Consider the following 24682-nt stretch of genomic DNA (forward strand, 5'->3'; position numbering starts at 1 on the left):
CAACCATGGAGTATTTGATGCTATCAACTAAGTAACTGCCTACTCAGGAGACAGTAAAAAAGGAAAAAGACTTCACAACTGAATATTACAGTAGCCATGCTACCTATTATATATCAGTTAAAGCTTTGTTTTAAAAGAAAAGCTACTGACAGAAGAGAACGGTGCTGAGAAGCAGGCTCTACAAAAATGACACATAATGTGAAACCACAGAGAAGTAGCTCAGAAATGCCACAACCAAGTGGTGAGTCACAAACCCTGGGCCTCCCAGATCCCCTTTAATACAAAGCATCTTTCCATGAGCAGAATGTTTTGGGTGACAGCAACACCACCAGGAAGATCCATTCTGTTTGAGCTGAGAAGTGACTCTGTTGCTGTGCCAAAAAACACTTATTTGTGTACAGAGGGATAAAAACACTCTCCACACAAATACTATATATTAATAAATTCATTATTTTAGGAGAAAAAAAAGCAGATAGCTTTCAGGGAGATCACTACTTAAGCTCTCTACATACATTTGCTTGGCAGAACCACCATTCCAACTCCTGTAAACAGTAGTTGTTAACATCTTCCAGCACAAGAAACCTTTTATCCCTCTATTGTATTTGAAATGCTAGTCATCTCCTCCGGGTTAAACAAAACAAAGTAGAATACAGGCTCCCCAACAGAAGAAAGATACAAATAGTTTCAGAAATATAAAATATAATCCTTTCTACTTCAATTGCTGAAGGTATTTCTCACTTGAAGCAAATGCTTGTGTTTATACAGAGAATATTTCAACTATCAAGAAACCTTGAGTTTAAGAGCACAGTTGATTTACATAAAGCAAAGGAACAAACAAACCTACAGAACTTTATAATTATTCATTTTAGTAAAGTGCATTGACTTACTTCTCTTTGTCCCATTAGAAAGCACTCGGCAGCAATGGCTCTGAGAAAAAGAAACAAAAATATTTATTCTTGAATTATTGTAAGTGCCATTATCGGCAACATACTGATGTGGAATGGATCTACAAATTCCTTGTGAAGAAACTGACTAACTTCCAATGATATTAATCTACGGTGGAAAGATAGAAATAGCCATTTTTTAAAAACAATCTTACATGAGCAAGACATTTCAGTGGTTCCCCATTATGAACAAACAGTGAAGAAAAAGATCAGTTCAGCATCACTGGATAATGGAGATTACTGCTATTGCGATATATAAAGGGGAGGGTAGAGAGGAGGAGACAGAAGTCAATAGTTGAATTAAAAAAGGCAACTTGTAAACACATCATTCATCTTTATCTGCATAATATCCATTCACATAAGCTTCTCCAAGAGGGAAATTCCATTCACTTGTAACTGTAAAGACATGACAGTACCTTGTCCGTTGCAACAAAGTAACTGTTTAAATAAAATAATGAGAGACTTCCAGCACAAGCCCAATTTGAAGGATGTTTCAGATTTACCTTTGTGATGTAAACCTTATAAACAAAAGTAATATCTATGAAAACAGATGTATGACTGTAGCATTACATTTTCCAGATGGCCAGGCATGTTGGGATATTATATGTAAACATCTTGGCTTGCAGTTTCAGAATTTGAACATTGCTCTCCTCCCAGTATCGCAGAAGTAGTCTGTAAAAGGCATTCATGAGAAAGGAACACTGCTCTAATCACTGGAAGTAGAACAGCAATGCAAAGATAAAAACACATTATACAAAATATATCATACCTAATCTCAACCAAGAGCTGCAGGTAGGAAAAAGAGGCAAAGCATCACACACAGTACTGACTGAGAATGTTTTCAGAAAAAGATGCACGTTAGAGTAACTACATGGTATAAAATCAGAGAGAAAATATGATCTTGGCACAGTACAAGATTCGTTTTTAGCAACTGTTCATTTGAAGGAAGACAAGTTACTTCTGCAGTCGTGTGACTACAAGCTGCTGCGCAGCCAGTTCTGCTCACCCATTTCATACAGTATCAACTTGGTCTACGGAAGCTACAAGCTCCACCTCAACAGAATTGCAACTTGGTTTAAAATGCAGCCATTCACCTTCCTACACCAAAAGCTAGGCGTCATATTCTCTCCCTGTGCCAATAACATGCTTCTTTAACATCTAGCTTTGAAATCGCAGCAGCCCCTACTGATGACAAACAGTAAGCATTCAGGGACTTAAACTTATTCAACAGAATGTTTGTGAGTTCACAGCAGCCGAATGCACTGATGCAAGTTTTCTAATCCTGGAAAGAATGAAGAATATGGTAGAATATGTTTTGAAATATTGTTCAGTAAAGTCAGCATGACTTTAATTGCTTTTGTTTCCCATAAGATCTTTCCAAAATGATTTGGAAATCACTTTCTAAAGTGATTTGTCTTCACTATAATGCACCAAGCCTTAAGGTAACACTGTTATATACTGGTATATCCATTTTATTTTGCTCCACATTGAAACTATACTTATAATAAACACAAGATTTTAATATATCACTAATATTCTCCATACACTTGAAATGTTGACATTTTGACTCGTGCAAAATGGATAAATTAACAGTTCCTATGTAATTATATACTCTTTAAATAGACTAGAAATCTGTAAAATCTAGAAAGAGATTGAGAAGATGTCAGAAAGCACAATATACCTCAAAAAAATGCAGTACGAGGAAGAGGTTTCATTCTTCTAGTAGAAATCAAATCACATGCATCTTGTAATCATGTACAAAGTAGTAGTAACTGTACTAAGTGTTCACCTTGATTACATGTATTTCTACATACCTCAGTGCAAGTCCAGGATTAGCAGGCATGGTAGAACAAAACCTTTCCAAAGCTTTGGAATGTTGAGATTTTGGAATACAGCTCAAGTAGAAGAAAACTACCTGTAAAATTTGAATTATAAATATTAATCTGCTTCATAGGTATCTAATTTTGCTAAGAATAATGGAGAAGTAAACTACAAATTTTGTGACCAAAATAATTTAACACCCACAAATCTTATCCCCTCAGTGGTACAGAAATCAATTCATACAGAAGCTAATACTACTAAAATTTTAGTCCTTCCAGCTCATATTTAGTAAGCAAAAAGAAATGCACTGAGTGTTAGCAAAACGGGACACAGGATTTACAGATCCAGAATAAAACTCACTGAAGTGCTCACCTTGATCTTTCCCTTACTATTCTATTTCTTTTGTTTCTCAACCACTGTAATAAAAACCGACAGCTTAAATACTGTTTCCATTCTTCAGTGTTAGAGCTCTGCAGACCTCTTTTGCTCAACCACCTCTTCTCTCCTTTACAGTTTCTCTTTTCACAACGAAAGAACAGTTTGCCATTAAGAGCTGTATCCACACAATATGAAAACACGTCACTTACTTAGGCTTCTCTTATCCTCTACTCAAGAAGTCACTGCTAGATACTTTCCCGCTTGGAACACTATGCTCTCCTCAGATTTTTTTTTTAATTAATTCCTAGCTGCCAGTGTACATATAGTACCAATGCTGTATTTTGACAATAAGAAATACTTGTCAAAAGGATATCAGTCTTTTTGTTTGATTAAAAAAACGCCCATGCAAATGTTTTTACCTTGTTATGGAACTCGTAATTGGTCCAATAATCAGCAGCACTAAAAGGAATTGGGTATCGTGTGGGGACCGTAACCAAACATCTGTTCACTAAGTCAGTAAAAACCTTGAATTCTTGAACTTTGTTGCTGGATCCAACAACCTTGTTATTCATAAAAACAAGATAACTGGAAGAAAAGGAAAAAAGATAGTTCTGATGGCCTTCACTGAATAGTCCGGAGATTAAACTACTTTCCTCCCCTAACAACTTACTCCAGCCAGATGTTCTGAACAATTTCCTGCTGCATCACTGCACCAAGAGCTGCTTCATAAGCATCCAGTGCTTCACTAACACTTGCATGAAGAGACTGGCACAAACTGTGTATATTAGAAGTTAAAAAAAGTTACATGTTATTTACATAATGCACACGCTTCTAAATTAACGGTTAGAAATAAAGCTTTCCAATTCTGAGATAAACTGAAAACTGTTTTTTGGTTCAAATGCATAATGGACTAATTTTATCAGAGAGAATATTACAATGGGGAAATCTCAACTGCTTATAAAGAATAGCACAATCTATACCGTTTAAAATGCAACTCTCAAATTGTCTTCTATTCTTGTATCTCTTATTAATTCTTTTACATACTAAGAGTGCTCTGACAAAACCTGAAGGGACACACCCTGAGTAAATGATTAATGTTCTGCAACTGAAAACCCCATTTACTCAAACCCACTAGCTGTTTTTCAGAAATACTTTAGAAAGCCTCACCAGTAGATCTGCCAAAGATACGGGATTTGCTGGTTTACAATGTCATCTGTAAGATGCTCTTTATAGAGAGGTGCTGTAAATTCAATCGGCATTGGAAAATTCAAGAGATATCTAAAAGAAAAAAAGTGGTAATAAATGGTAACATCCCTTTACTCTGAAGATTCCCACACAGACATTTAGTGTAGAATCTTACTTCAGGAGATGTATTAAAAAGATGCAACTGCTGTTCTTAGTTTAACGCTGCCCAGAAAGATGTAAGAAAGTATCCCATAAAATTATAGAAACTTTATATAGAAAGCATTTTATTCTATTATTTGAGGACATGAGAAATGTTTCTTTCTCTGGCACAACTATCCCATAAAATACATCAAAACCTAGGATACAATTACCTACCTATCATCAGCTACACTGCACTGCCAATATTAAATTCAATGTAAACAAACACAACCAGGAATAAAAACTTAACACCCAACTTCGAGATAAAAACATTTCATGGCCTTATCTACATTTAAGCTTCAGCAAATAAGTTCTTTCTTTGAAAGCCTTCAAAGGCAGGTAACTTTTATAGACTTCCTGAAGTTTTCAGTATGCAAGCTTGCTATAGTTAAGTAGGTGCCCAAATTTTAGATGGAGTTCCAGCAGACTTGTTACCAACCTGCACTTTTTCAGCAACAATAGTCTGTTCATGAAAAGCATAGAGCTCTGGATGGAGGCCTTTTGTAAATGCCCTAAATAACAAGTTTAAGGTGTGAAGTTTTTTCCTTCCAGCTTTGAAAAAGCAACTTAGGGATACAACATTATTTGACTGATGCCCATTTTCCCCATAACTTGCTGCCTGTTTTGTCTTTTTTCATCTTATGGCTTTGCAATAATAAGAAAAAAAATAGTTATGAAAGCATAAACAACTTACACAAACCTTAGAAAATATCAAAGCATAATTCACTGAAGTTTTACTAAGGTTTGCCAAGCTAAAAGTAAAAGAATTACAGGCTGTCCTGCTTTTCAAGAAAATGTCAGTATTACCAACACTTGCACAGAAAATATCATAAACATACCTTAAGAGATCCATGGAATCATGCTGTTGGTAGGTATTCTCAAAGAAAGCTGCCACAAAATCTTGCAACAGTGGAAGAACACTGCCTGACCTTTCCTGTTTTTTGTTGGTTTTTTAAATTAAAAAAATTAAATCAGACAAACCTGAAGCTGATAAGAAAAATTTAAGCATAATAAATTTTAAGTGCCGTCTATCTCTGTAATACCCCTTTGCTTCAATCTCTCAAAAATAATGTTTAATTAAGTCAGTAGGCAAGTAGAAGGAAAAAAATAAAAACTTCTTACAGGACTTTACTATTACTGTCTATTATTCTTTCATAAGGATACTAACACTGGATTAGAACAAACAGTTTGAGGTGTAAGTTTATCCATGCATACAATTCCTTTGGTTACATTAAATCTTGTCATTAATCGTGGCAGTTCTATATTAAATTCATATAAAGAAGAACAAGACATTACAAAAATATCATGAAGATTAAGTGTTTGAAATGACATAGAACCCCCAAAACTTTTATAAAGCCAGCAGGCCAACAGAGACAGTTTCAGGGTAGGGTATTACCTGTGAAATAAGAAATTTACACAACTGATAAAAAATTTCTGCATTCTGAGGACTCTTCTCAAACGCTCCAATCCACACTCCATAGGCACTTTCACTCTGCTCCATCTGCAAATATAAGGTGGCCAAACTCTCCAAGAGCAGACAGTTGTTAGGGCAGAGCTCCAATAAAGATCTACAAAGTTCTGCTGCAGACTCCCACCTAAAGTAAAAGATAAAGGTTATGTTTTAAAAAGTAGAGTTGAGCAATCCTAACTGGAAGTGTCTGGAAACATCTTACCTTTCAAGAAGCTTCAGTAAAGCTATCATGTTCCTATAGAGAGGAAAGCATACAGCTATTCTTTTGTCAGCCTCAAGGCTTTCATCAGTACATGTTTTGACTGCATCTTCAAAACAAAAATATTAGAGTTAAGACCTTAGACCTTAAGTAATGTCAAGTGTTACTTAAAGCTTTAACATCACAAAAATTATTCCTTAATCACAAAATTACAAAAGTATGGGAAGCTCTCAGCAATGCTCATGAGTTGTTAAAAACAGGAAGATGACTATTGTTGGAAAAGTTCAGGTTTTTTTCATTAACACATCACAATGAGGATAAGAATGAAAAAAAAGTCTTTCAGGAGTTTCATCCCTTGTTCATTTAAAAACAACAAAAACTCAAATAGAATAGGAAACATCCTACGAATGAACTATTCAAGCTGACAGTATATCACCTACTTAGAATTATACAGCAGTAATTCCAGTATAGCTGCTGAAATCAGTTCTATTGAGGCAAGAACTAACATGGGTAAATTTTTTTATGTTAAGAAAAACAAAGTTACTAAATTCCAATACTAACAACACATTATCATGGCTAGACTACCTCCACTCCTACAGGAGGACTATCTACAAAGATTATGCTTGAATATTTACTTGCACACCATATTATCATCTGCAGCATACTTAGACTCCACAACAGTTCAATATTAGTGAAGCTAACACACCAAATACTGACATTCAAACAACACCACTGTGAAGTCAGTGCCTGGCAGTGCCTAAGTCAATTTAATTTCTTCTGGTATCTTCATTATACTTCTTTCAAAAAATTACTCTGTTTATTTAAACTCCAAATGAAGACAAACAGAGGCTTTGCTCTGCATCTTCTAAGGAAGCATAATAATCTTTCAGTAACATAGCTTTCCAACTGATATGCCCCACTAGGGATGGGGGAGATAGAGGGGTAATGAGCACAGAAGTCTGGCTTTTTTAAAATCTACAAAAAGAAGTAATGGAGTACTGTCACAAGCTACTGTTCCCTATCTTGCTAGAATATCATAGTTCAAAGAAGAAAAGCTACAGCTTTCAACCAGATGAAAAAGTGCGGGTATTAACTATCCAAACCATGGAGTTTCCTTATTCTTCTGTTCAAATCAAGATGAAATATGTGCTGGATTTAATCCCAGTGGTTTAACATAGCAGCAATATCACACCACCAATGAAATTTCAGAAGTTGCATAATATTTTTTCAACTGTAAAGAAGTGAGTAATGTATTGAGCAGTTTACTCCCTTAATCTCACCTTCAAACATAGCTAACAGTGTATCAGGATCAGTCTTCACATCTTGAACTGCTTGCCACGGTATTAGAAATGGCTCTTTGTTCATTATCCTTGAGGGACCGACGTTAGCTGGATCATAGAACTTGACTGGGAGAATGTTGAATTCAATTAAATGTATGTAAGACAGCCAAGCCAAGCAACGGTCACTTAAAGTCAGGCGTTCTGATATTATCTTTTCATTTGCTGATTTTAAAGCATTCTGTAAAGGTTAGAAGAAATACATTGTATGTTTTAACCATATAATCTTTTAGGTATAAGAATGAGGAAAGGAAACAGGAAAAGTTCTAATGTTCCAAATCTTTCCTATGGAGAACAGGAAATAATTCATGCCCAATCAAGATTAAATTTGACTTAGTGAGTGTGCGACTACATTCAAGAAATACACAACTATATGTAATTTCTACTAATTGTTTCAGAAAAATTGCTGAAGGTTTTTCTGTTGCAAAGAATGATTTTGAAACATTGCATCTCCCAATGCATTTTCAAGCAGTACTCTGCTTCTCACTAATATTTCCAATATACTTTTTTGAACAATCACATGCAAAACTAAAACAACGCAGTTATACTGCGAGATCTGAAATAAAATCATTAGAGCAAGCAATGAGAAAATTTAAACACAGCTGCTCCTGAAACAGAACAGAATGTCATGGTTAAAGGTATGCCAACCTTTTTTTCTGGAAGAATGGAGTACAAAGAATGCACTTACAAAGGAAATAAAAATATCTGAAAATTTAGGCAAAATTCAAAGTATTTCTTGAGTAAGAGGTGAAAACTGAAGTTTCAACAACATTTCGTTTATCCACTCCTCAAAATATTTTAGAAAGTTTTCTTTCGAGTTTCTAAAGAGAAGTATTACCACTCCATTTCAAGCAGTATTTTTACCTAGAATTTTTTTCTTATTAAATAAGGTTAAGTAATTCCCCCTCACTATAGTCTTTTTCAGTGACACATTACAGGTGCACAACCACAAAAAAGTGCTTTGGTGTAATACTCTGAGTAAAGGTAAGAGAAACCAATCCACGTTCTCGCCTCATGTACTCTAGACTTCCATTTCACAGCACAACACAAACCAAACTATCAGTACTACTGCCTTCAGAATAGCTGTTGGAGTAAGTCAACAAAGCATTATAATTTTCTATTTAAAACTGAGCTAGAATAAAACATTAACAGCCTTAAAACAACCAAGAAAATTGTTTTAAGATATAGCAAGCAATAAATGCCCCCTGCTGGCAGGAATGAAAACCTCGTGGTTGAAATTACCACAGCTCCAACTTTCAGGACTCATGCTCACCTTCATTCCCAGTTTGTGGGCTATGAGTCAGCAACAGCAACCTGAATTCTCTTTAAGCAATAATAAAAGCCTGAGCTTTTTTTTTTTTTTATAGTTCACAGGATCTCCAATGCCAGAGATAATACTCCCCAGTTTTTGAAGCGGGGCAAAAATGCAAAATAACAAGCCACTATGTTCTTCCAAAAAAAAAAATAACTGATTTGATCATTTCTGTAGCAACAAGAAACATCCGAATACCTGAGCAAGACAGCATTCACAGAGAAGCACTCTACTGCTAACCAGAAACTAAAGCAATTCCCTATAAGTATTATGAAGCATAGTGCACATCCTAGGCTATTAGCAACTCAATGCAACAGAAAATATGCAACAAAGAAACTAAATGTATATGCAAATTTACAATTATATTGTCTTTTAAAATACAAGTCCCTAGGAGACTTCCTCTAACAAAAGATGCAACAGCTTTTCTAAAGTTGATGCTAACGGAGTCACAGACATTAGAAAGATGAAGGTACAAAGACAGATCTTGGGGTGTTAACTTGGAAGTTACCTGCAGCAGAAGAAGAGCATTCTGGTATCTTCCTGTAAACAAGCTTAAGTGAACTCTGTACAGAAGAGTCTCCAGAAGCTGGAACGATAAGAGATTGGGATTTTCCTCTCCCTCAGTCACTTCCATTAGGAACTGCAGCATCCTCCCACACACATAGTCTTTTCCATCAAAGGAACTCTCCAAATTCAAGAACTAGAGAAAAATAATTTACATTAAAAAAAATACTTGCAGAACTTCAAGGTTAAAGTTTAAAACAACATGAATAACATACTTTGAATAATATATTTTATCACCTTATGAACAATTTTTCCTCTCCCCACATACCAAAACCTCAGAAAACACTTAAAATATTAATGATCAACTTCTGATGTCCTTGTGAACATTAATTTTTGCAAACTTATATAAAAAAAGCAAATAAAACATCTTGATTTTAAATGACTGATTTTCCTGAGGAAAAAGTGACTATTTCTACAAACATTCTGCAAACAGAACTTTGAATTACTTCATTGTGAGCCAAACTTTCACAAGCTATTCTATTGGCTTATTTAGACAAATTCCACTTCCCTATTTAATACACACAACTTCTACAGTAGGAAATTCATACAATTGACATTTTTTACTTACTGTCCACCAGATCTGATAGGATGGGGCATATTCCACTGCTGTTTCACACATTTCCTGTATCTCCTCCTTTGTTCCTCTTTTTGAGAAGAGTCTGAGGTAATGACACCAAATCTCAGGATTTTCTTTGTTGTTTTCAAGAGCTCGAGCCAAAACATTTAGAGTAGAATCCAAACACTCTGACGATGAGCTGCAAAAATCAAAATAATGATGTTTAAAAAACAGACCTACTATGGGTTAAGAAAAACTTTACATTATCTTCCATTATGTTTCCTCCCTTCTTTTTTCGGTCTTTTTCTTACTATGCTTATAACTTAGAAAGCATGCTCCCTTCAGACTGCAAGTATTTTCTTTGTACACTGACCACTGCATTTCTATCCTACATTTTTCTGGTGACCTGCTCTCATTGTCACCACTGCTGAAATGCATCACCCACCACATCACTGTGATCACATCTTCTGTTTGCTATACATGTTCATGGAGACCAAGCATCAATGAATGTCAAAGGGTACCATTTTTTCAACACAGGAATTCAGTGACATACCTTTGCTCCATATCAGCACCATCTGCCTCTGACATGAGGGGCCAACATAATAAAATAGGAAGCATTACATTAAGAGTAGCCCCTGTACTCTTTTAATCTGCTTTCAAGAAATGAATTATTTGTATTTTTATTAAAGAAATTTCCTTAACATCAGAAAAAAAGCTTGATTACAGTTCCATGGGTAAGGTATAAAACTAAAATGTAAAAACAGACCTACCCTTCATTTTGGTTCAAGTATTTATATGCAAGTTTAATCCAAAGCTGTACGTTGCAGGGGTTTTCTTGGACGCTTGCCTCCAAGTTGGAAATGTCATCAGTCTCACTTGTAAAATATCGGATATCATCTGGAGTCACAACAGTATCAAGAGCTGGAATTCTTTTTTTATGTTCTGCAGTGTGGGCTGCAAATGAAAAAAAAAAATCTCTTTTCAAAACAGAAGTGACTTGTCACTACACAATTCATATGAGGAGCGACATTCCTATATACTAAATGTAGCCATAGTCAAGAACAAAATATGATTACTTCAGCATCTTAAAAATTTAAAACTGTAACATGTAGAAAATTGGTTATATTTAACATGTGAAGACAAGAAATAAATAGCAATAAAGACTGTTTCTTAGGCCAAAAGACACCAACTAAGTGTCCTTAAGAAATGGACATCTATGTCAAATAAAGGATTATCTCAAAAAACATTTATACAGGAATACAGAGGATGTAAAGAAATCCCAAAACTCCCACTTCAATGATTAGCCATATATCAGGTTACTGAGACTCAAGCAAGCTTCCAAGTCTCAAATGATGTTTAAAAAGCAGCTTTGCTTTTTACCTCCTGATCTTATCACTTACGATCAACACTGTACAAGTTTAAGCTAACAGATGAAGTTTGCTACTTTCTATAGTTCTCAGGGAAAAAAAGACAACATCTTCTGAGGAAGCTGTAACATTCCAGGGACCTCAATGTTCCTGTTCATGAAAAGATAGGCAGAAATCCCATCTAAGCTTCTAATCACACCTTATACTAGTTTGTTGATGGTTTTTTTTTGTTGCTGTTTTGTTGTTGGTTTTTGTTTGCTCTTTCTGGTGTTTTTTTTTGTTTTTGTTTTTTCTTATGTCCCACCCATTAAGGTCAACTTTTCAAGAACAGCTACATGAAGGAATGTAAGAATGTCTGCATACAGGAAATAGGAAGAAACCAAAAGAGTTAAAGACAACACTAGTTTTCTTGAGAATCATTTTAAATATTGGGTGTTGGGTAGAGATTGCTATGTTTTTCTCCCCAGTATTCTTTTTTAATGGATGCCATGCTTCTGAATTACCATATTTAATAGGTCCAACAGACTGTTCCTCCTCACTACTGCTGCTATCTAGCAGAGGTTTTCTCCAATACCTTGGTCTCCATTTCCTTTTATCTTTCCACGTTGTAAATGGAGGTGCTGTAAACAAGCAAAGCGGTAGAAGTTCTCATTTACCGTTTTCTAGTTGAGATTGAAATATCTGCCAATGAATATGTCAGATAAAAACATTCCACAAATGCAATACAAATGTACAAGTTTTCACAGTGCTTATTTATATCTGTGGTTCTCAAGTGCTTAAGTCATATTTTTGAATGGGGAAAAAAATAGAAGAAACTAATAGAACTAATAAAACTAAAAAACTAGTAAAACTATTATATTATGGCCTTAAAACAAGTTCTGTTCTTTAATCTATCAGAAGTATAACTAAACTAAAAATATTGACACACAAAAGGGAATATTCTTGGTTGAAAAAGTCATAAAGTATCAATGTAATTTTAAAAAAAAAAAACAAAAAACAACATTTTATTTAATTTATCAAGAAAGTTACTTACTATGACCTTTACTCTCGTTGATATTGCTGGCCAGAAGAACAGCCATTTGATCTACTGACATACGGTCTCTGTTTATACCAAAAAGTTTTTCAACGTACTTTTCTGGAACGAGAACATTCATGTCTTAGTTAGGTAAACAAATGGATAGATAACTTCCCAGCAATTTAACACAATCTATGCTTAATTAATGAAATATGACTTCTTCAAAAGGTATGCTAATTTAACACGTGAAGAAGAGAGGGCAAGATTTCATCCCAATTTCTGCCCCCATCCACTGAACCACAGCAATCTTTTGAGTGAAATATTCCACAAACCACAACTGTAGAAAGCCACTACTGAGGACTGAACTGGGCAACTAGAGAAGTATAAAATGTACTTGCTCCCAGAACTTCTAATGGAAACTACTATCTTTACAAATAAATCTTTAAATACATAAGTAAGCAAAAAATTCTTTAAAACCTGTGGCAGTGCTGATTTCCTCATCAGTGCTTTTTTCTGAACAGCCAATCAGTTCTAAATTGTAAGACAGAATATCCTGAAACAGCTGCTTTCGGCTAAGAGTGCAATCTTTCATGTGCTGCCTAAAATAAACAAAAAAGCAATTAAAATGTTTATCACAGCAACAATTTAATAAAGTCCATAATTGGAAAGTTGTTACTAGTACACACAAGGGTGAGGCATAAAGAAAATGATATCCATGATTAATAATACAGTCTGTTCTGAAATTTCCCTTAGATGTTTCTCTGGACCTTCTCTGAACTTAAGTCCACATCAGTAACTTAATCTGATCTTCATTATTTCAATACAGCCTTGTTCATTAGAATAAGATTCTACACACTCACTTTGCACTAACAGAGGAACATGGTGTTTAAAACTTTCCAGTTCAAATAGGTTAGTTATAACAATTAAGATATCCCTTTGCATTTAAAGGATCTGAAGTATGATTTGATTGTAATAGCTATGGGTTGATTCAAAAAAGCTTTTTTATGGCAAAACATACATTCCTATAATATTTTTCCAGATTTCCAACTGGATTTACTCATGGCCAATACATACACAGTTGTTGTTCTACCAATTTCTTACACCATACAGTGTAATGCTATTTAATAAAGTATTTTTAATATGATTTAACACCAAGCTCTACAGGAGCAAAATAACTTAGCCAGTATTTTACCAGAAAGCCAGAATTTCTCTACTACAATGCTATTTTCCTATATAATCACTTAGTATTTGCTATGTATCTTATGTCCATTTGCTGCATAATATATTTCTAACATGATTAACGTTATCCATCGCCACCTGGAGATTTATGGTCTAATGTTAGCCAAAGCTCTAGATAAGAAGAGCCTTATCTGAATTACAAGGTAATCAAAAGGTAAAATATTCTCTAATAGTCTATGCCACCTTTTTATAATAAAAAATTGTAGCTAAAAAGCCATTTCTATTCATGGTGCCGATGCAAGATTCCAAATTATTTTTACTGTTAACCAGGTATTTGCAATAGGATATTTGAAACTAACTTTCTTTTCTAAAACTTGCCCTTAAAACCCTACATGGAGACCTTCTGAAGAAAACCCTGCCTATTTTGGTCTTAAATCAGACGCCTATGAATCAAATGAAAGAGAACTCACCACTGACAGTCATCATCATTGCATGTGCCTGTTAAATCAAAGCGGCAGAAACACTGCTTTGGCTCAATCATATTGCTATAGGTTACTGAACTGAGGTACAGTTTTTCCTTGGTTCGAAAATACGGACTAAACCTAAAATGAAATAATGAATTATTGTGACAAAGCATACAAACTGAGACACTAATTTTATTAAAGAAAACATTTTGAAAAAATAACCAGTTTTTTTAGTACTAAATCTCAGTATTTCCAAAACCCTACTACCAACCAAAACCAGCAAGGACCTGTAGTATAAGACATAGGTGGAAAACAGATGGAGAGAGATGGAACGGAACAGTATTACAACACAGATTCTGCTCTAATATTCTCTTCTCCCCTACATCAAGAATTTCAATCATTAAGTTCCCTAGCTAGAGAAAATTACTTCAACAGAGTCATGTTCCTCATCACAATTCACCTTTCTGTACATGTGTGGGTTATCAATGAAAAGCAGTGTAGACTTCTTTAAAAAGGTGTACATACAGAAGTTAAACAGCTGTTAAGTGCCTCCATACCTGTAGGATTTAAATACTAGAAGAGGACTACGATATGGTCCAAACGGAAATGGTTTTTGCTTCAGTTTGTTTATTCTGTGATGTAACAAAATCCATATCCACTGAAATTTCCTAGAAAACAGATGAAAAGATATATAGCAAGTGCAATATGACCTAATAAAAGCCACATTCATATTTAAAGTGTTTACCTGACCACATAAGAAATCTTCCTTAGGTGCTACAAAGGCAGTACTTTTCACTAACAGTTCTTTTAAACTGTCAGCTTTAGCATAAAGTTTTTTCAGTTCATCAACATTCAAACCAAGGAAAAGCTCAGGCTCCTCCGCTGCCTTTTTAGAAAGTTTGTTTATAGGTTCTTGTTTTGGAGTGTCCATGTGTTTAAGATTTGGCTTAGTGTAAGAACTAGATTCTCTAAAAGATCTCCTTCGTTCCCGGTTTGAATTAGACAGCACCTCATCATCAAAGTAGTTTTCTTCACTGTCCAGAGACAATTTATCCTGGGTAAGATCATGAAGTGATGGCTGAGGTAATGCAAATTCAGCTTCCTCATCTGCCTGAGGTGCAACATCGGATTGTTCCTTGGTTTGAAGTGCACGAGCTTCCTTCAATTTCTGAATCTTCAGAGCATACTCATACTCTAGTTGCTGCAGTCGTTTTTTTTCTAGTGCAATCAGTTCTGCTGAATGCTTTTTTGGACTTGATGCAGGGGAGTTCTCCAATTTCAACATTTTGCTTGGCTGAAAAAAAAAAATCCCTTTATTTCATTTTCCACATTTACTGATGTATTGACAGGAGACAAATTAAACACGGGCAAGTTATTTAACTCAAGAGTTTATAAAAATATTTTCAAACTCTTGCCAAGAAAATGGCAAAAAACAGCAGGAAAACCACCAAAAAGTCTCCTGCAAATCAACTGGCATCTATGCAGGTTTTTCCAATACAGGTTACACTACATCTTGTGTAAGGCTTGAAAAGAAGTTTTGAGCATATTTAGAAGGTGAACTACAAGACAAACATCCACAGGAAACAGAAAAATTTGCAAAAGTAGACAGGCAAGCATATAGGCCTGGTTCTTCCATAATCTGTATAGTAACAAAAATTCCACTTCAGTGCCTTTGGTAGATAGCGTAATGAGATGGTTAATGTCTATAGATAGCAATTTCCTTTCTCCACAGACAGAAAGATAACAGAATCTGTATCTTAATGACATTGCTCAGGCAAATATATGTTGGCTATGAACAATTTATTTATTTATTTTTTAAAAAAGGTTTTTTTCACTATAGATTTCTGAAAAACAGAAGAAACAAATTAGGAAGATTCCTCCTGTGCTTCTGAAATTTTCTCCTGTTTTTCCTGAAATTCCATCTGAAAAAGGTTTCCTACTCAAAATTGCTACTGCTTTTTAAAGAACAACATAGTTTAAGAGCACTGTTGAACAGCAGACTTACTCCAAGATGTTCTTGTTCCAGTTTTCGTTTCCCAATTTCCTTACTTGCTACTGCTTTTGCTCGAGCAAGTTCCTCCCCATATTTTAATGCCAGAGCTTTTTTGACTGTTACTCGCTGCTGAACTTTATGAATCTGGAAAAAAAAAAAATATATGCAAGTTTCCAGATTTGATCAGGCAATAAAATAGTTAGAAAACACATGGGAATGAATTAATCATGCCTCCAAAGCAAGCCTACTGTCTTCAAACAAAGCTTCCTACTCCAAGTTTTCTAGTTACAATTAACAGAAATTCAGAATTTACTTGTTCCTGAAGCTTCTTGAGAAACATCTTATTAGCATTCAAGATCTTCTCTGTTGCCTGTAGTTGTTCAGCCAGTTTGTTAATTTTATTTTCAGCAATTCGAACATTCTCTCTTTTCTTGGCTTCTTGTTGCAACAAATGCTTCAAGACAGATTCATCCTTCATCAACAGAAGTCTAGAGAAAGATAAGACACGTAACAATTATTTTCCAGAGAAATCTCTTGGAGATATCACTGTTCTATTTAGAAACCAAGTTGTGTTTAGAGTGATGCTTACCCACACTTCTAGCGAAGACCTAAGCGCCTACAAATAGTCTTAATATCCACGAGACATTAAGCACTGATATTACATAACATAATTCAGTGCCCAAGTTTTCATTTAATTTGTACTGCTGAACAGGGAAAGGTAAGCAAGTGACCTATCTTCAATACTCTTTTTGACATTTTGACATCCAAAAACCACATTTTGTTGCCTTGTGTTACACAGCAACCCAATTTTTTCCTAGGCCATGTAATACTTCAAGACATTACAAGATGTAGCTTTAAAGAACAGTAATCAAAGATGAAGAATTCAGTGGATGGAAGTAAGTAAAGGAAGAGGAGATGGAAGTAAGTAAAGGAAGAGGAGATGGAAGTAAGTAAAGGAAGAGGAGATGGAAGTAAGTAAAGGAAGAGGAGATGGAAGTAAGTAAAGGAAGAGGAGATGGAAGTAAGTAAAGGAAGAGGAGATGAACATATTTCAATATACATCTGAACACAAGTCAGTTTCCTCACCAGTCCACACATCATAAAGTGACAATGAAAGCAAAAAAAGTAGGATGCAAAGTACCTATGATCTTTGCCATAGCAAAGGAAGGATGAGAAGCATGGAAGAGCCGCACCAAAAGAAAAAATATACCGGAAAACCTTCAAACAGCATGCCTAATCTGCAGAAAATACTAATTCATTTATATCAAGAATATCTCATTAAAACACACTATCCTCCAAGTGTACAGAGCAGAGAAAAACCACGCTCATTTTACCCCTATTTCAGAGTTAAGAAGAACAGATCCAGTTCTCGTCATTGAATGTAAAAACAGCTGAGAACTGTTAGTGTGAGCAAACCTATTTATGAGTTACTAAACACCAAACTTGCCCTTCAACATAGTTTCTCTTGTACAGCCACAGAATTCAAGGTTCAACAATTCAAGACAACAAGAAAACAAATGCTTGCTGTACTTCAGTGACTACACATTAATAAACACATACTTAGAGAATGTATATACAAGGCAGGGCATGGGACAGTGAAAGAGACTCACTTGTTTCTCTTCAGCTTTGCTTCTGCTTCAGTAACTTGTTTTGTTGCTACTGCTATTCTCCCAATTCCATCAACTTCACCATCAGAATTCGCAGGGGACGAACTGTTCTTCAGTGGATCAGATTTAATTAAACGTTGCTTCTCACGACTAAAACAGATGTCAAAAGCAAAGATTTTCAGTAGCTTCAACATTAATTCCTAATAGCTCTAAAACTTTCTAAATAAAAAAGAGCAGTTCAAGACTTTCAATTTAAAGAAAAAGTTTTCCACAACTCCAAACATCTACTGTGAGGCAGTTTGAATCTAATGACTTCCTTCAGACTCCCCTACAGCTGTCCTATCAAAAACTGATGGTGGAAAGACTGTAGGTAATAGCAATGTCTTCAAACCTCTTTTTTTCTAGTCACAAAAACACATTACCAAAGACCTACAAAGAATGTACATTTTACTTTAACAACAATCAAACCTGTCTGTACCTAGCAATCTCTTCTTTTAGGAGTCTGTACTCTATCTTCTTATCTTCTGGTAGAGCCTCTGGAGTTCTCATTGGATCATTTTCTTTTTCCGATTTTGGAGGAGCTTTGATTCTTGAAGCCTTTAAAAAAAAAAGTTAAAGTCAATACTTCTCATGCAAGTTTCAAATACAGCTATTAACTGTTTTTCAGCACAAACTTGAATCTGTTCAAGACTAACAAGACTTTTAACCAACTGCTTATTCTACCATTAATTAAACACACCTTCAATTTGAACTGAAATAATGAATAGCTTATGCAAATTACAACTTGATGATTCAGATAGGAGTAATCCATCTACTCTTGCCCTTTTCTGATGTAACCCAATTGTTTCTTGATTCAACTCTAGAAGTTTAAATTCTGTAAACAAAGCAAAATAATTACAAAATAAACCTATTAAATATTGATAGTTTACCTCAACATTTCTCCTTGCTTCTTTTATCATGGATTCTAGTCCTCCAAATACACTGTTGGTTGAGTTAGATGGCTCTCCATCAGACTCACTATCATCTGAATCATTTAACGTAACCACAACAGACTTGTGTTTTGGAAGCTGTATGGAAGAAGAAAAAAAATTAAAAAAAACTACAAAGAGATAACTGAACTCGTTTACTAGGAAAAGGAAGTTAAAATCCTTTATTATGGCACAAGATAGTACACTAATTTCATGCTGCATGAAGAAAACTTAAGAACTTGGGCATCTCCCCTAGCATCCATCCTTGATAACATAAGGTGAAAGGTACATCAACACTTTCATCCTACTCCCAAGTACCTATAGCATATTTGTAGCTTCATGGTCATAATACACAAACCGCAAATATTTCACTCCTATAATTTCATAAATTATTTCCATTTTAAGGAGAATTATCTGCCACTTACAAGCAGTTTTTGTGAACAAACTGAAGAATAGCAGGAAAGTCCATCCTAGAAATGCTGTAAAGAAGACTATTAAAGACCAGGACTGTCACACACTTGGAATGCCTCTTGTCCCAGCCCACAGTTAGAGTTAGCTGACCTCACAGTGAGCTGCTCATGCAGTTAAACTGGCAGAACGCAACTGCACAAGGAGAACACAGGCTCCAAGATTAATCACTTTTTGACAGCATTACTAATTGAATCAGCACAAAGAATGATATAGAAACAAGGAGATTAGATTAGTCTCAGATGTTCTGAAGCTACAGTTGGAAAGTAAGCAACTTCAGTTCACATTTCCCGGACTCACTTTCCCATCTCCCAGAATAAGTCAAGTGAATGAAATACAGATTTAAGTTTAACTTTTACATCAATACACATCTAAAGTTTTACACGCCTTTTAAAGTGCACACCAAAGAAATCCTCCACTTCTAAGTGGAAAACAAAGTTCTTTCTGATATTCTCATAATAAGGATCATATCCACTACTTCTGAATGTGCTATAGCTGCAGTACCTGCACCACCACAGCAGAGTGGTGCAATTCCAATTTTTACTGGTGCGTGAAAACATAACAAATCACTAGTTCTCCCCCCCTCAATTATTCTCTGTCTAGATTGCCACATAAATCTTACTTGATCAAATTGAGCTTTCCACCCTTCACTATATCTTCAAATGCCCAAAATATCATTTCCTTATCACTGGCTTTCTGACATTCACAGACCAAAGCTGCCAAAATTTTGGCACAGTAGGGCAGCATAAATTGTCCCTAAATCTCCCGTTTTTCTTCTAGGGAAAAGCTGACACAAGGGAGGATCAAATCCAGCCTTTTTCCAGGTGTTACAGCAATGCCTTTCATCACCACAACTTATATGAGACATTTATTACATTACTCAAACTGCCTGACAACTTCCCAGTGACATAATCTCCCTCATTTCTGCACCTTTAGTTAAGCACCTCTCATCTGTGATATAATGCAGGGCAATAGCATAAATGGTTATTTAAGGGTTTTTTGTTTCATCACACATTTAGTATTTAGACATGAATAAGAACACTTAAAAACACAAGCAAGGGTGAAATGATTGTAGAAAGGAATAAGAAGCTTAAAGATAACGTGTTCCTCCAAATGTAGTAAAAATAAAATAAATACAAAGACACCAAACACCAATATAATCATACCGCTCACTACAGATTCTACATGTGAAAGAGTACAAGATATGTTTTTCAAGGAATTGCTAACTAGCCACTTCTGTTCACTGACAAAAATAGAACAGCATATTACATGGACTTCAATTTGGCACAACACAGGCAAACACTTTTTATAACATGCTTCCAACAATCCAAGATGTTTGCAGACACCACAAATCAAATGCTAACTGAAGTTAGACATGCTATTCAAGTGAAGTTCAAGTTACAGAATACGACTGGAGCTAACGTAATGAAATCTGCTGTTATAAGAGGAAAACACCCTCCTCTCCACCTTAAACTTGCTCTGACAGACATTGCCACCTGTCACCAGTTCCATGCTGATGCTCACATAGTTACTGAAAAAGAAAAAAAAAAACCACTACCCAACCCCACCACCACCTCTGCAGAAAACAAAGTTCTTTACACCTCCTATAAAGTTTAGTTTTTTCACTAACGCAGAAAAATTAAATAAAGAACAGGAATGATGCTCCAGATCATAGTTTACAAGAGGAGAGATACCATCTGACAAGGAGCAAGAGAAAGACCACCTTTTGAGGGGAAAGAGCAACGGAGGGGTTACTTTGGCCAGCTACCACAGTTTCAGTCCATGCTAATCTGAAAAAGGAATTAACTGAACTACATATAGAGTCTTCGAAATGCAAGCTTCATAAACTTGAAATTTATGCAGCTTTAGCAGAGATCAGCTATATCTACACTAGCAACAGGCACAGATCTGTACTTCAAACACCTTAAAGTGAACTGATCCTAGTCTGGTTCCACGTAATAAACACTGCAGCTAGACTTCACCAGTACACTCTCCAAACTTATTAGTTTAGTGTAGCAGAAATGACGTTCCTTTCTACAGTGAAAAAAAGAAACATTTTGCAGTTCAGCTAAGCACGGGTGTGTTTTGATGCTCCCTCAAGCTGTTAAATTATTAATTCAGCATCAAATTATTTCTAGAAGAGAACATGGATTAAAGTTACTGATGATTCAAACGTTTAACTGAAGCTCCACCATTCCATCCTGTATCCCTAAGTAAAAAAAAAAAAATCTAATCTATTTGCTCTTCCCTCAAACTGAATTCAACCCCAACTTGCAGTCCTGTTAAGAGAAAGCACCAATATTTCCTTACTGTGATCACTGCTCGTGGAGGCCTTGGTACTCTAACAAACTTCGTATTTTGTACCCGTGGCTGAGATACAGTATTAATACTGACAGCAGACAGATTGCTTCTTGGCACAGATTGCAAATTATCTGGAACAGGAGGGGAAGGAGGACCACTGTTACTTGAAGTTTCCTAGCAAAATAAAATAAAAATAGTCATAAAAATAGGCATTACACATAGGTACTTTACAAGACAAATGTAAGCATAGATGATCTTGCTTAGATCACAATTTCAAGTTTCAAGACATGAAACAGACTATACAACTATATCAGATAAAGCTTGTAACACTGCAATCATGCCAAAACGCCATGGCACTTAAAACAATCCCAATCTCCAAAACCATAAACCTTGCTTCTCAAAAAAAGACCACACACACCAAACGTGATCTTTTAGAAGTTACAGGCCTCCCAACTCCTCTCACTGTAAGTTCGAAATGAAGTTAAGCAAATGAAATAAGCAGTTTTGCAGAAAATCCCCATTTCCCAAGTGTATTCAAGTTTTTGGCACTTAAGAGTTTCATAACTCCATCATAAATAAATAGTAAGCTGCAAGTTACAATTCAAAGAGTATCCCTGGAGTTGGTTTGACTTTGATTTCTTTTCAGGTGGTAGAAATTGATTTTTAAGAAATCAGAAAAGCAGCCTTCAATCCCCAGAAGTTCACATTTCAGTTTTAGTCAAGATTGCCACCTAGAGGTTTACATTTAAAAACCAATGAAGTACCTCAGATCTGAAAGCCCGTTTGTTAGCTAGAGACTTGAGTAATTCTTCTCGTAAGAGCATCTCCTCTTCTTCTTCCTCATCTGCAAATGGAGGTTTTGGTGGCTGTTCAGGCTCTTCAGGTGGAAGAGGTGGAAGGGGTGGGGGTGGCTCAAGAGAAACACAAGAAATACCCTCCATATAAAGTTGGCTCAAAGATGGTAGAGGCTGAGAGAAAAATAAAATTAAGGGTTTGAGACTTCTGAAGCTTATTATTTCTTTATTGTTATTCACCAGAGGTTATGCTATCTAAATTATTTCATGTTTTAAAATTAAACTGCAGTGGATTTAAACTAATGTCAAAGGCTGTAGCTAAGCACCTGTAATAACCCCATAAAAAGATGGAAACAACAAAGTTACATTTGGAAGATGAAAGTAGTGCAGACACACAACTATACATAAAAATTCAGAACCAGGGATAGTCTAGCCACAGAATTATAGCTGAATCTGACAGGTTAGGCCGATGGATTGTATCAAACTGTTTAAAAAGCAGTCCCAAAAAGATTTTAATAGTTCATCTTGCCAACAGAATTCCCCACTTCTTCACTCAAAACAATTCACAGAACATCGGAACAGGGAAAAATAAGTACCTCCTTTCCTATTGCTTTCCCAAGAATAAAAACACTCACTGAAGAAAAGAGATGGGGAACTACTTTCATTTTCGTGGTTACTCTGTGATACAAAGACTGTGCCTTTTGACTCTTTCTATCAAAGTGTGAAAGGAAAGGACTGTGACAAATTACAGGGCTTTTTTTTCCCCCCTAGGTAACAACCCTTTTTTGCTAAGAAACCATGTAGCACCACTAACAGTCAAGAAGAAAATTTTATTCAATACATTAAACTTCAACTGAACAGAAAGAATCATTCAAAAAGAATATCAGATAAAAAAATCGGGTAATCAAATAATTCAGGACTACATGTATGTTTCATAAAACTCTAGCATTAGAAATACGAGGAAATGAGAATAATTTCAGAAACACATTCCTTTCAAGGTTACTTACTGGAACTGGAGGTGGCAGTGGCAAGGAAATTGGTGGTATTGTTGGAGGTGGATAATATCCTACTGGACACTCAAAGTAAGGAGGTTGTGCAGGAGAGGAAGCTGTAATAAGAAGAAACAACTGAGCGTAAGAAATACTAAACTCATGCTTTTACTAAGACAGATTTAATGCAGCAGCAGTCCATTATTTCCTTTTACTTAATCAGCACTTTGTATATCAGCCCGAAATGTAGACAATGCATTTAAGTCACATATGCACAAAAAAAGTTACATATGAAATGAAAGCACTCCCAAACAGTACTGCTGAGGTAATAAGGGATAAATCATCCCAAGTCATATTTTATGTAGCACGTCAGAATCTGCATCCTTAAAACTACGTATCTCAGTAGAGTGACTGTGATTCTGTGACTCCTTGCTATTGCACACCAAAACCACAGTACAAATAAGGACCAAGGCAGACCAAACATACAGCTCATACTGAATTCAGAAACACAGCATTAGAGTGTGAAATGCTTCATCAAGCAATGCGTCATGTAGCAGAGCATTGCGTTAGCAAATTAATGTATAACGTAGATTAACAAGAATGGGAAAAAAAAAGAGAAAATAAAGACTAGAAGATGAAAAGCAGAAGAATAAAAATTACTAATGCAGTATTTTGATTAATGGAGCTCTTGCAACACTACGCCTTCACATGGAACAAGAAAGCCTGAATGCTTAAAAGTATTTCAAAGTCATTAAATATTTTAGGTTCGAAGAGATCCCTCAAGTCATTTGCCTTGACACAGGGGTTCGATACAGCACTAAAGTTTGCTAAGTGATGCATCCAGTTAAGTTACGAATATCTTTAAAGGGCTGAGTTCTCACATTTTGAGGCAACCTGTTTCAGTATTCAATTATTCTCTGTGAAAAGATTTGCTCTTATAGCTAAAATTTCTTCCGTAACAATTTAAGAATTTTCCCTTATCCTTCTGTTGTCCAGTCCACAGAAGAGTAGCCTCTATTGTCTTTGTGACTGCCCACGAGGTAGATGAAGACAGCAATAAAGACCTGCCTCAGCCTTCTTAACACAATCTCAGCTCTTGTGGTCTCTTTTCATAAATCACATGCTTCAGTTCCTAAAAAACTTAGAGGCCCTCTGCTAGACTCATTCCAATACATTATCTTTCATGTAGTTGAAAACTAAAGACAAATCAGTCTACTAAATCGAGAGGGGAATAAGCACTTTCCTCAATCCTCGACCATTGTTCAGCCATTATAGCCTCAGTGCTCAAACCCAGGCTGCAGCTTTCCTTTATCACACAAAGATGTACTGCTGACTCATGTTTCATTTAACACTAATGCTGACCCCAGGCCCTTTTCTGCAAAGCTGCTGTTTACCTAGACAACACCCACGGGCCTCAGATTTCTATACAACCGCTCTGGAATGTAAAAAAAATAATAATAAAGATTTCACAGTACTACCATAAGAACAGTATAACCTTGGGCACCTTCAAATCATCACTACAGCAGAGACAGAAAGGAAGTAAGAGTCAGTATTAGCATGTTAGTTAGTGCT

General features: G+C 35.6%; 1 protein-coding gene across 1 annotated transcript in view; it reads right to left on the minus strand.

Moving 5' to 3' along the window:
- ZFC3H1 (zinc finger C3H1-type containing) overlaps nucleotides 1–24682 on the minus strand; it is a 38634-nt gene that overhangs the window by 2219 nt on the left and 11733 nt on the right. The window contains 28 exon segments of the mRNA XM_019611268.2: nucleotides 888–927; nucleotides 1515–1616; nucleotides 2759–2859; nucleotides 3563–3728; nucleotides 3814–3918; nucleotides 4311–4421; nucleotides 5366–5460; nucleotides 5923–6121; nucleotides 6200–6305; nucleotides 7477–7714; nucleotides 9354–9545; nucleotides 9978–10164; nucleotides 10736–10919; nucleotides 11836–11952; nucleotides 12366–12467; nucleotides 12825–12946; nucleotides 13997–14128; nucleotides 14548–14603; nucleotides 14605–14658; nucleotides 14736–15284; nucleotides 15996–16127; nucleotides 16297–16471; nucleotides 17594–17740; nucleotides 18069–18187; nucleotides 18520–18657; nucleotides 21337–21501; nucleotides 22092–22295; nucleotides 23129–23229. Of these exon segments, the coding sequence (XP_019466813.1) occupies nucleotides 888–927; nucleotides 1515–1616; nucleotides 2759–2859; nucleotides 3563–3728; nucleotides 3814–3918; nucleotides 4311–4421; nucleotides 5366–5460; nucleotides 5923–6121; nucleotides 6200–6305; nucleotides 7477–7714; nucleotides 9354–9545; nucleotides 9978–10164; nucleotides 10736–10919; nucleotides 11836–11952; nucleotides 12366–12467; nucleotides 12825–12946; nucleotides 13997–14128; nucleotides 14548–14603; nucleotides 14605–14658; nucleotides 14736–15284; nucleotides 15996–16127; nucleotides 16297–16471; nucleotides 17594–17740; nucleotides 18069–18187; nucleotides 18520–18657; nucleotides 21337–21501; nucleotides 22092–22295; nucleotides 23129–23229 (4139 nt within the window).

Source organism: Meleagris gallopavo, chromosome 1, assembly GCF_000146605.3.
Source record: "Meleagris gallopavo isolate NT-WF06-2002-E0010 breed Aviagen turkey brand Nicholas breeding stock chromosome 1, Turkey_5.1, whole genome shotgun sequence".
Lineage (NCBI taxonomy): Eukaryota > Metazoa > Chordata > Aves > Galliformes > Phasianidae > Meleagris > Meleagris gallopavo.